Raw genomic sequence first — 13,013 nt, 5'->3', positions numbered from 1 at the left:
AGGTTTGCCATCACTGGTCTAGGAGGTCATGAAGAGACATCAGATCCTCCTGTAGAATTTTAATATTCATCCTCTTTAAAACTGGTGAGGACATGATAGGGAAAGGCTAAGGAATTATTACTGCTTATAAGCGCATGAAGAAATATGACAACTAAATGCAACATGTGTTCATTGAGGTCCTGGTCCCAGAAAGAAAAAAAGAAACATTTTTTAGACAAATCGCAAAATTTGCGTGAGGTCTATGGCTTGGACAGTAGTGTTGTATCTGTGGATTTCCTGTCTTGAGAAGTTGTGCTGTGGTTATATAGGAGAATATCCATGTTTAGAAATTATATTCTGCAGTACTTTGGTGTGATGGAGACAATATTTGTGACTTGCTCCCAATTGGTTCTGAAAAGACTTAGGATAAAAGCACAGAGAAAGAAGGAGAAAGGGCGATGGGGCAAATGTGGTGAAATGTCAACAATTGAGCAATTGGTGTCAGGGTGTGTGGAAATCTTTATACCAATTGTGCAATTTTTCTGTAAGTTTGAACTTTAAAAACAGTTACACATATTTTAAAGCAAATAGAAGGAAAACTTACCCCCAGACTGTGTTTGTAGGAAAGAATTTGTTAGGAAGTGATCCCGAATCTGGGATCTAAAATATGTCAGCAATAGGCATGTAAGAGTCTGTGAGCACCTTGAGAGGAGAGATAGTCTAGTTTTAGTTCTTATTTTATTTTTTATGATTGACAATTAGATATTATTGTTGATTGAATGCATGAATTGAAAAAAATGGAAAGAAATTTGGTATGGCTAGAAATTAGAGTGTCAGTGTGGCAATGGCAAGAAATTAGGCTGGAAAGGTTAAGCAGGAATTCAATAAATATATATTGAGTGTGCTTGTAAGCAAAAAAAATTCAAGTAATTATAAAATGGCTTGAGAAATGACAGCTCTCTACTGTATCCTAAGTGATTGTTAAGTAAAGAGTTCTGATCTACATATATAAATTCTTTAATATTAAATTCTTTTGAAATAACTTGAAATTTTAAGTAATTGGATAAGATTTATCCTGCTTAAATTTAAATGAATGAATCTTTGTAAAATCTTGCCAATTGTCAGGATTATGTATATATATGTATACATATATACTTCATAAGATCAATGGGTTTAAATCGCTTACAGCTTTGTTCAGCACTAACAGCTGCTCAGACAACTATGGAAACTTGCAGTTCAGTATGTATCCTGCTTTGCACCTGCATAAATAAGCTCTTTCTGTTAATCTCCATCTTTTTCCGTTCTAGTTTTCCTTTTCGATGCAGCCAAATTGTGTGAACTTAATTGGAATATTATTTTTATTAATAGTTTCTTAGGGAAAATGTGACTCCAAAAAAATATTCATTAGCCCCTTGGCATTTTAGTCCTGCTGCTCTTGCAATCCCAAATGAGTAAAAGAATCTGTAGAAACAGAGCTTATATTTAAGAAGCAAAATTACTTATCTCGGTACCCTTAGTAAATTAATTTGGAGCAAAGGCATTATACGTCTTTGAAAAATGTGGGACAACTTTTTGCCTAGATATTTGTTCCCCCAAAATGCTTATTTTGCTTGCCAGGATAATTTTAGAACTAAGAACTTATATTAGGTTTATAGACCTATAAAATTTATAAATGAATGTGAAATATAACAAATCTTGTGAAATAATCAAATGCATTCTGTAATTATAGGAATTTTAAAAGAGAATTGTTAAAGCCCTTATTTTATAAATATTTAAAATATTGCTTTTTATTTTGTTTTTACTAAAAATGCTAGGCACTTGGAGGTGTCCCAGGAAGTCAGCCATTACTTCCCAGTGGAATGGACCCAACTCGACAACAAGGTAACTGTTTAAAGTAAAAGTGAAATAGATGTGCAGAATCTCAAAGGAAATCTTTTATTCTTTTAAGGAATTTTTTATTTGAATAAATCTTCCATAATTATACCAGTTGCATTTTTGCAGATGGCATGGCCAAGTGATTTATATTTTTAGCTAAGTCTTAATTATGCATAATGATGAAGGCAGTGATAACATAAGAAACAGAATAATTAAGCACCACACAGAGAGGAGACTCCTAGCCTCTGGTTTGGCACCCATGCTCATTTCTTAGCTAATGCCTTCCTACTTTTATTTTAGGACATCCAAATATGGGTGGGCCAATGCAGAGAATGACTCCTCCAAGAGGAATGGTGCCCTTAGGACCACAGGTAAATAATCAGAAAGTAAACGCTGAGTTTTTTTGCCTTTATTTTATATAAACAAACTATGTTATTTCCTGGCTTTTGTTGTATGCCTTAAAGGCTTGATATAATATAGTTGTTAGGCTCTTGAGAATATAATATCTGTAACGTCTAAATTGATGTAGCAGCAAACCATATTTACAGGTGCTGTCACACATGCATTCAGTACATTTAAGAAAATACATAATAATAATTATAAAAAGATAACTATTGCCCTTTGTTAGTTATATTGAGGACATATATTCAAATTTATAGAAAATTGTTATAAAAGATAACAGCCATATAAATTAAGTGGTTAAAAATATTAAATAAAATAAACAATATAAAATACTTCTCTGTCTTTGGGAGGATGTCATTGACTATTTTATACTACCATATTTCTTTATAGAACATGGAAATAATAGAGAATCATTTAGAAATAACCATTGGAAATTTGTCTTGCTGAACAAGCATAGCGCTATCAGTAAACATCAGATGTTAGCCCATTTCTCTATCAAAATTTCCCAGAAGTATACACTGAGGTCAAATCTATCCTAGCTGTTGGTGACATTTCTTAAGTATGCTGTTCCAGGATATTATTTATTTTGGCTGAAATATCTTTTTTGTCTTCCTTGTGAAAACTGCATGGGGTAGAAATTAATTTTATAATGTTATATTTCAAAGAAACTAATCCAAATCCAGAATTTAAAATTTCTATCTCATGGGTCAGAGGTTAGCATGTCATAACACTGGTCAAAAGAATGAATTAATTTATTTTATTTGTCCTTTTCAAGAAAAACATTATTAGTGACAGTTTTTGAAATTGTTTCATGTATCTACTTTTTAAAATTTAAGATTTTGTTGTGTGGCCAAAGGAGTCAGAGATTTAGAATCTAACACCCAGGAGTTTTTAACCAACATACAGTAATAAATGATTGAACTGTATTGAAACATGAAGTTCATATAACCTAATTTTTCAGAAATACCATATTACATGGGGAAAAATACTATGTGAGATAGTGAGATACTCAGGAAAGAATAATTTCTTTCATTAAATTAAATATATGTGAGATATTCCATCAGAAAAAAAATAATTTCTTTCATTTAGGCTGTCTTTATGTGCTTTCTTAAGATCTTATAAAAATCTGATTTCAATATTTAAATTATTTTCTCTGTTACTACTCATGTTAGCAATAATAATTTGTGACCAACCATCATTAAGCTATTAATAGTAATTAGAATTCATAAAATCTATAGGATATTTCATTGATTGAATATACAGAAGTTTTTAATAAACTAAGTATTTAATGAACTAAACCAACCAATTTGGCTACACAGAATGTAAAGGCTTTTTTCCCAAAAGATTTCCATAAAAGATATATTTTAAAAACACATCAAAACTGATTCCTATAATTTAATCAGACTTAATTCAGTTCACTTACTTTTCAGGTAGCTGCTCTTTAAACTTTTGTCATTCCTAGACCAATATTTTTAATAGTTTGAAAACTAGAGTCTGACTTAAGAGTCTGTTTTGCAGTGTTTGAAATAAAAAGCATACTGGTCTATGTTTTGGTTTAAAAATAACTGTATGTTTTGTTACAAGTAAAAAATTCAATGTAAGATAGCATATTTATGGTGAGTAATCTCTTATTAATGAGTTTTAATAAGTAAGTTTATCATATACGTGTGAATCTTTCTTTGCATATTCAAACCCAAAGAAAGTAGTTTATTTCTTCCATTTGGATTGGTATCCTTGCTATCTATTTCTATATAATTTGAGGGAAATGAAGTGTTTTGTGTGAAGTTTACCTAAGAAGCCAGAAATACCTACACTCATTTTGTAAAAAAAGTAAATTTTCATTTACTTAAATGAAAATCATATGAATGGATAATAGATAAAAAGCAAGGTAAAAATCATTTGGAATGGGGAATTCTTGTGAGGTATTTACTCATAACACCTGGTATATAAAACATAGGCATTATAAACTGTGAAATGTGTAGTAAAGGTTAACTGTGTTTCTTGAAAGAAGATAGGAAAACAACTTTTATAACAGACATTTAATCATACAGATGCCACCTAAGAGTGGAATGCACCTGCTTTTTTTGTAGTTGAATTATAGAAGCATAATGTTGTTTCTGGCTTTATGCACAAACAAAATATACATCTTGTTCTTATTATAGGTACTATTGCCATTATTTTTTGAGCTTGAGATCAGTGTGGTGAAGAGAGATAATAGTTACCTATTGGAACAATTTAATTACTAGAACAAAGAATTATATATTGTCTAGTGATTCTTATACAATGCTGATTTAGGTAAAGTACACCCCTAGGACAATAGTAAACATGTGATTAATATTTATTGCATGGATGGAGAAATAACAGTTTGCTCTAAATCCTGGCATATTTTTCCCACCTATTAATCTATTTTAAATTAAAAGTTCAGTGGTAACACATGATTTTTTAAAATGATATCACTGTCTTTTTCATAGAAAAGCAAAATTATCTATTTAATCAAGAAAAATCACTTTCCTAATACCAAAATTTGAAGTCATTTTTTACTTGCTTTTGTGCTAAGAAATACTTAGCTTATCTGCGTTCTTATACTCAGCAGGTGCCATGTAATTAACAGAAAAATTCACCAAGAATACCCAACTATTTCTAGTTCTTCTAGAAATCTAAAGGCTAACTGATTTACATACAAATGAAAACATACTATGATTTCCAACTCAGATATTTGAGGTGGAGAAATGGTGAGATGGAAATACGTGATGGGCTGTCATGTAAAGAGAGAGTTAAACGGATTTCTGTATTTTCAAATATAAGATGAGAGGTAGAATTCAGTTCAGGATAAGGGAGAAATTTCTAGAAATTAAACTGCCCAATCATGGAAAAACTCTGTAAACTTTCCAAGCAGAGTCTGAAGAGCCATTTTGTCAGGAACATTGCATTGGGAGTGAGATTAACCAGATGGAATTGTATAGCTGCCATCAACTTTAAAATTCAGCGATTCTAAATTAGCTCTTTCTATTCTGCCTTTGTTGATACCACTTGGAAAGCTAGTTGTTATTCTTTCTTATATTCCTGTTTTCTTTTTGCTTCAAATTAATCACAAAATGTAAATACTTTATAAATCTATCAAATTATATGTTGAATAATTTCTTTCTTCCTGTGACACTTGAGCACTGGGTATACAAAGAGGAGTAAAAGGTGCTCGCTGTTTAGCAGGAGGAGCAGAAACATAAAGAAAAACTATTATGCAGCAGAAAAACAATGTAGAAAGGAAATATGCATACTCTATCAGGGAGTCATTACATAAAGAAGCTAAGTACTTCTGTTAGGCTTGAGAGCTCAAGGGAAGCTGATGAGAACTCATTTAAAGTTGGTCCCTTATTAATGGTGACAAAAAATAGCAGCTATAATTTTGGAGCACCAGGTATCATGCTTTTAATATACCAAGCACTATCATAGGTGTTTATATGATTTCATTTTATCCTCCCACAAGCATACAAGGGGAAAGATATTATCACTCTGTATAGATAAGGAAATTAAGGTGTAACGGATCATTGGGAGGATCACTGGCCCAAGATCACACATGTAGAAAGAGGATCAGAGGAAATGGGGCAGGGGGTATCTTTCTGTGTCCAGAGCTATGAGGAAGACTGATGTTTCCCTTGATACTATAAAACACAGATCTTCTAAGACCAAAACTAAGGGGAAACTTTCCTTGTGTAGCATTTCTATTATACTTTACCATTCAGATTTTTCCCAATGACATTCTTCTCCTTGCTAATACTATCGCTGCCTCCACCATGCTTGATCCAGAGGTTAAGGAAATAGCTATCCTTTTAACCCCTGACTCAAAGTGTGGATAGAAACCATTCTACTGTCCCATAGCCCACAAAATCAGGATGTTTAAGTAAGATTTCCTGAAAGTAAAAGAAATAAACAATGAGAATAGCACGTAAGTAAATAAATTACTTATAAACTGTGGCTTACTCTCAGGAGTTAACAAACTTTCTTCATTGAATATTTCTTTGTCATCTTAGCACCTACTACACAGAAGGCCACAGCACATGAGTTGACATGAATAAATTTGTATTGTTTGTTTCTGAACCACAAGATACTCAGTAGGTGGCAGGATGTAGCTGGGATGAGGGGAAGAAGGTAAGAATTGTAGGAAATGAGGGCAGGAAATATGTGAATAACCCACAGAGCCATGCTGAGGAGTTGAGTCTATATTTGATAGACAGTGCGGTCATCATGGCTTTTAAATGACTTGTAGAAAACTAAGTTTTAGGACCAGAGTTTTAGAGGGCAGTATGGAGAATAGATTGGGAGAGGGAGAGGCTGAGTCAGAGAGACCAATTAAGACAGTAAAGTAGTCTCAATAAATGACAAATATTAGTGTTATAAGGAGAGCCCCACTTCAAGAGCTATTTCACAGGTAGAATCAATAGACTGTGGTAACTCACGGGATACAGGAATTGAAAGAAAATGAAGAGATATCAAAGCCCGTGGAGATTCTTAGCCCGGACTGTTGTGTGGAGGTTATTCCACAGAACTGAGGAAAGTAATGTAAAGGGCAGTCATGAGAGAGAATATTCAGTGTACTGTCCGACGTGCTGAGCATGAAGTGGTAACCAATGGAAACATTCATGTGAAGTTCAACATGAGTTACCCAGGCACTTCGGAGATCTATCGTGACAAAATAGAAAATATTTGGGATTGCTAATAGAAATAGTTATTGAACTAATAGGAGCAGATAAAATTGCTTATAAATGTACATTTATTGAAATAATAAGAATGATTATTCTTAATGTTAACTTTAATCATTTGGCTCTTATGGAAATTAAAGTAAACTAATATAATATGCATGTTAAAACATTAAAATATTTTTATCATTTGAATGATAGAAACCTATTGAATCATAATTTATGCATACATATTCTGAGTTTATCTTAGTTTTCATATATTTTTGTACATTGGTATTAGTGCATTTCTGTGTTATTTTGTGAACAGAAGTTTGCATTCAACTTTCTTTTGTTGAGTTCACCTGGAGGTATTTTTTTCCAGACTTTATGTAAATGTTCTGGGTCTGACAATTTCAAACATGTTGACTAAGTATTTTCTTTAAAAACTTTTTGAAATTTGTGAAGTGTTTTAAAGTTCACTGTTGTACAGATATGCAAATTAATAAAGATATGTTAAATATCATTGCAACTATACCTTAATCATTTAACATGCTACAATGACCTTACATATTTACATAATTTTTAAAAGACACAAACCAAAGTAATTGTTAAAATAGAAGCAAAAGTACAAGAGTGGACCCTTCAGAGAATGAATTGCACAGGCCTTATCCAGTCAGGAGTTGTGTAGGGAAATCATTAACCTGCTCTCCTTTCTTTCCCCCCTCCTCTTTGGTTTTGTTTTTTTGTTTTGTGGTAGTCTGACCCTTGGTTATCATTACAGAACTATGGAGGTGCAATGAGACCCCCACTGAATGCTTTAGGTGGCCCTGGAATGCCCGGAATGAACATGTAAGCAAAATGCTGTATTATCCTATTTTCCGTCTTCAAAAGCCACACTGATTTGTAAGACAGTTTGAGCTCTTCAGTTCTGGGAGGTGTAAAAGTGGAGTAAGCATGAGCTATAGTGTTTGCTTCATTTTTCAGAACGTATTCTCTATGGTTTTCTTCCTTCCCTTGTACCTTTCATTTCTTTTCCATTTTCAGATGCCATAAATGCCAACTTTTAGCCTGTTTCTTTTTTCTTTTATATTTTATTTAATTATCATAGAAATGAAGTTTTTAAATAAATAAATACGTAGTCTCCATATCATCTACACAAAAGTATGAAGAGGTCATACTTTTCTTAACTCTACAGAAGTGAACAATTGAATATTGGTAACTTCATTTTAATAGGTACCTAGTGATTCCTAAGAGTGGCATTTCCAGCTCTTCTATATGTGCCTTTTGCTTTGTTGGGCCCACTCTCGACACAGAAAGAATTCTCTCTGGTAATACCTTCTATATTAAAGAACTTCCATAGTATAGGGTGAATTTCCTTTTGAAAAATCAAGGTGCACTTAGATAAGGAGTAAACAGTTTGGTTTTTTTGTTTGTTGGTTGGTTTTTATGAAAAGGCCTTTTAAGCCCAAAGACAGTGGGTTGTTTCTATTAGCCAATATCATGCAATTTGTTAAGGAATTTTTAAGTATCCAAGTTGCCCTCGAAGTTCTATAAACTGTAAATTAGGATTCCTGTAAATTAGGATTCCTTCAAGATGTTTGTTAGTGACTTTGATTAGTTGACTGGAGGATCAATTCCATGATGTGGCTTAAAGAAAGCTTACAGAAATTATGAAGATGTTTAATATAGGGTTGTGGGTAGTCTCCTCTAATCTGTTTCCATCATCCATGTTTTGGTCACTTACATATCAAATTAAACAACTCTGCCATCATTTAATGGCATTGAAGATATACTGTGAGATACACACAGGGATTTTCATGTAAAGCATTTTTGCCTAAAATAGAAAATAGGTTAATAGGTGGGTATCAGCCAGACTGAAAACTAACAGAACAAAGAGGAAAAGTAGGTCAAATTTTTCTATCACATCTTTTCACTTTTAAAGTAAAAATGGATAGACATGAAGTCTAACTTTTCTTAAGTCCCTCAAAGGCTTAGCCTTTATTAATGGTTGCTACAAGAAGGAGTGAGTGATATTTTGTGCCAATATCAAAGCTGAAGATTTAGGTATGTATAAAAAATTTACTACCTGAGGTTCTAACTTTAAAATGCAATAGCTTTTAAGGAATATAATTTTGAATACTATATATACATGTAAGGAGTATACATTTTGAATACCATGACCAATCCATAATTATCATTAAATATTAAGAATGCATATAATATTTTATGACCCTTTGTTATAATTAAATACACACATATAATTATGAGACCCAAATAGCTGTTAAATTGTCTAGTTCCCTTATTACACATACTTAAATAGATATATATGGGTACATTTAATTCCCTAGAGTATGAAGACTAATAATATGGATGAAAATCCTATACAAGAAAAACCTAATATGTAAATCGACCGAACGGCAGAACGACCAGTCGCTATGATGCGCACTGACCACCAGGGGGCAGACACTCAACACAGGAGCTCCCCCGTGGTGGTCAGTGTGCTCCCACAGGGGGAGTGCCACTCAGCCAGAAGCCGGGCTCATGGCTGGCAAGCACAGTGGAGGTGGTGGGAGCCTCTCCCACCTCCAAGGCAGCGCTAAGGACCCCTTGGAGGATGTCCACCTGCTGGCTTAGGTGGACATTCCCCAAGGGGTCCCAGACTGCAAGAGGGTGCAGGTCAGGCTGAAGGAAACACCCCACCCCCCAGTTCACGAATGTCATACACTGGGTCTCTAGTTTTAATATAATTATTTTTGTTTCTTTGAATTTGGGTTTCTCATTTAAATATACCTAGATACTTTAAAATATTTTTATTATATAATACGTTACTACTTATATAATTTCTGATGTTTAAAGAACCTTTAAGCCGTACAGACTTAGATTTCCATTATTTGTTACTATTGACTTTTATTCAGGGTCCTACATCATTTTCAGTTTTCTATAAATTGGGATTCCTTCAAGGATGATGAAATGTAAATATGTATGTGTTTACACTTGTATATATGTCCCTCTAACAGGGAAAGTTCTCATGTATAGAAGATCAAACCAGAGAGATTAATTTTTGTATTGATATTGGCCCCAACAAAGTGAATTTAAAGAGATATTAAAAGTGAATTTAAAGAGACATTTTAAAAAACATTATCTCCATTGTACTCAATAGGGTAAACTTTATTGAAATTTACTTCATAACTTATTATCTTTTAAACAAAATAAATCTTACTGTGTTTTGACAAATAAGTATTTCTGTTATTTCTTCATTTTACTTTTTTACATGTTGGGTATCTTAAAAATTAAAGGAAATGGCATTATAACAGCATTAGCTTAAGCTACATTTTTAATAGTCTAAGATACTTGAATGTTGGGTCAGGAGGGACCTGCCAGAGAATCATTATCTGGATGAGTTTTCTTTAGCTTATCACTTTTTTTGTTTACCATGAAAGTTTAATGACAATGAAAAATACCAAACCCTGGTCACTAAAGTAATTAAATACTGTATTTTAACTAGCAACTTTATCTCTTTATTGAAGAAAACACCATTTGAAACAGAATTTTACTAATTTTGTTGTTTAAAAAGTTGGTCACCTCCAAAAAATATTATTCTGATATAATTTTTACATTTCATGCTCTAAACTCAGGATGACTTATTTGTAGTATCATTTAAAAATTAAATAATATATACTTTCATTGTTTCTATAACTAGTTATATCTGTAAAAGTAAAAACTTCATGTCAATTTCAGTAACTTAAGGTAGAATTTATAAACCAATGTAAATGTGTTCAAATGCATTACAGATTGTTTTTAAAGGAAACTATATATTTTAATTAACTACATTTTTACAAATTCCCAAAGAATTTAGTATTCAGCATTCAACATTCTAATGCAATGTTGTATACCTTGGTATTTATAGAAACAAAGGATGGGGTATTTCAAAGACTCTAGTCTAGACCTTCTTGTTCTATTCATATCTTACAGAATCATAAAGTGTGTGTAGTTGTTATCTGGTAATAAAATGACTGTGAATTACAAAACAAAAGAGGATTTTTCTACATGGTGATCATGGTTGCTTTGATTTTATCATATCCACAGAGCCTTACTAAGACATACAGACTTTTTAAATTCCATTTTTTCTCTTTATTTTGAAATGAAATTTTTATTTGAAATAATGCCTATGTTATAGATTGTAGATTATTTTCTTGATGATACTGGTGGCCCTCAAAAGTACTGGGAATTACTGAGCTTAGTAGTTGTCCTAATAGAACTACTCACTACTGTAACCCCCACTTTATTTCGTGCTTTTATGAAACTTAAAATGTTTTTCAAATGCAATGGTAAAGTTGGGGAACTTCAGTTTATCCATATGAATACTTAACCAGTTATATTAAAATGTAATTTAATATGAAATACATAGTGTGCTGAGATTAGATAGGTATTTGTCAAGTAATTGAAATATATGAAAAGTATTTTGTTACTTATAATAAATTAATATTTAACATCTAATTTTATGTTATTTAACCATTTGTACGCCATAAGTGTCTATAGACGCAAACGGCAGACCTTTTTTAATTAAATTCAAAATATCGTGGCAGTTAACTGGTTAATTGTTTTTTTTTATTCAATTAAGTAAAATGTTTAACATTTACTTTAGCATGTTAATATAACATTAAACAAACTGTAAAATAACAAATAAAATATTTTCCTTTAAATATGCATTACTCATGCAGTTGTTATTTAAACATAATATATAACATAATTGTATACAATTTTTTGCCATTATGTGGATATAGTATATTTTATGTTGTTTTCAGATAAATATTTCTCAATTTCTTTATTGTATTTTATTTAACATCAAACAAACCATATGAAAAGTAATTAAGGTAGAATTTACAAACCACAGAATAAGGGGACTTTTTCTTAGTTAAAAATTCTCACTGCCATTAGAGGGAAAGGAGAATTTTCAGTGACCCTAATTACAGAGGACTGACTGTCAGTAGTCTACTTTTTTTCAGGCAGTATTTGTTCAGGTAAACTTAATACCAAAGCATGAAGACAAGGAACTTTTCTGACTTAATTAGGCATTAATTTTGTTTTTAAAATTTGATGTTCTTTTAGGCTATAGAATATAAATCATTCTCCTTCACCCTAAAATTAAGTAATATATTGACATACATTGGTATAGGTTACCTCCTATTTTTCCCAAGATTTACTCTGGCCACTGTGTTCCACTACAATTATTACAACAAGAAATGGTTCTCTTGTTTAATAGTAACTAAATTGTCATTATCACTGAAAGATAGGTTGATATATAAATGTATAATGTAATATGTGATAATCTGTGATTTTTTAAAAAGAGGGCAAATTTAGACACTTTTGTGTACACTTATTTGTTTGTAGCTTAAAAAGAGCAATCACTTTTATATATTAGATATTTTACAAATAATTTTATTTTTAATGAGATACAGGGGGTACTTATATTGATGTTACAAGATTATATTTTATAGTACCTATTTCATAATTAATATTTTTACTTCAATAGTGTGTTTTTTAGTGATTTAAGTATATGTATATATTTACTGATATAGGTGATCACGACTTTTAGTAGTTATTACAATAACTGCACTTAATATTAAAGTGAAACTGGGCTTATTAACAATAGTTTGATTTGGAAAGAAAATTGTGTTGTGAAATGATAAAATTGTTTCATAATTTACAATCCCTATAGCTTTTGTTGTTCTCAGGAAAAGTAAAAAATGTTCTTATCTTAGACACTAGAAAAAAGAAAAAGAAAAAGCTGTGAAAATAAGTATAAAGAGCAGTTTCATTGTCGAACTAGAACTTCCTGGTGACTGTTTTGTAAATGTAAATATTTTATGGTATTGTGAAACATTCAAAGCATAAGTTAAGAAATTTTATTTATCGTATTGTCTTGTAGGGGTCCAGGTGGTGGCAGACCTTGGCCAAACCCAACAAATGCCAATTCAGTGAGTATATGTATTTTTAAATTTTCTTTGCACTTTTTAGTATTTAACTGTTGCTTTTGAAAGCCCTGAGTTGGTTACATTTAATCTTTTTAAAAGATAATCATTC

The 13,013-nt window shown here is 31.6% G+C and overlaps 1 protein-coding gene across 12 annotated transcripts in view; it reads left to right on the top strand.

The window, feature by feature from the left end:
• The window catches only part of SSBP2 (single-stranded DNA binding protein 2), a 220,639-nt gene that overhangs the window by 173,367 nt on the left and 34,259 nt on the right, over positions 1 to 13,013 (top strand). For 8 of the 12 annotated variants that reach the window (XM_005858103.2, XM_005858099.2, XM_014550282.1 and 5 more), the window contains 4 exons: positions 1,794 to 1,860; positions 2,155 to 2,225; positions 7,687 to 7,778; positions 12,859 to 12,907. In XM_005858103.2, the coding sequence (XP_005858165.1) occupies positions 1,794 to 1,860; positions 2,155 to 2,225; positions 7,687 to 7,778; positions 12,859 to 12,907 (279 nt within the window). The remainder of the gene's footprint in view (positions 1 to 1,793; positions 1,861 to 2,154; positions 2,226 to 7,686; positions 7,779 to 12,858; positions 12,908 to 13,013) is intronic. The other 4 variants (XM_014550279.1, XM_005858104.2, XM_005858102.2 and 1 more) reach the window with 1 other exon arrangement.

Source organism: Myotis brandtii, unplaced genomic scaffold, assembly GCF_000412655.1.
Source record: "Myotis brandtii unplaced genomic scaffold, ASM41265v1 scaffold115, whole genome shotgun sequence".
NCBI lineage: Eukaryota > Metazoa > Chordata > Mammalia > Chiroptera > Vespertilionidae > Myotis > Myotis brandtii.
This window is presented reverse-complemented; position numbering and strand designations above follow the sequence as displayed.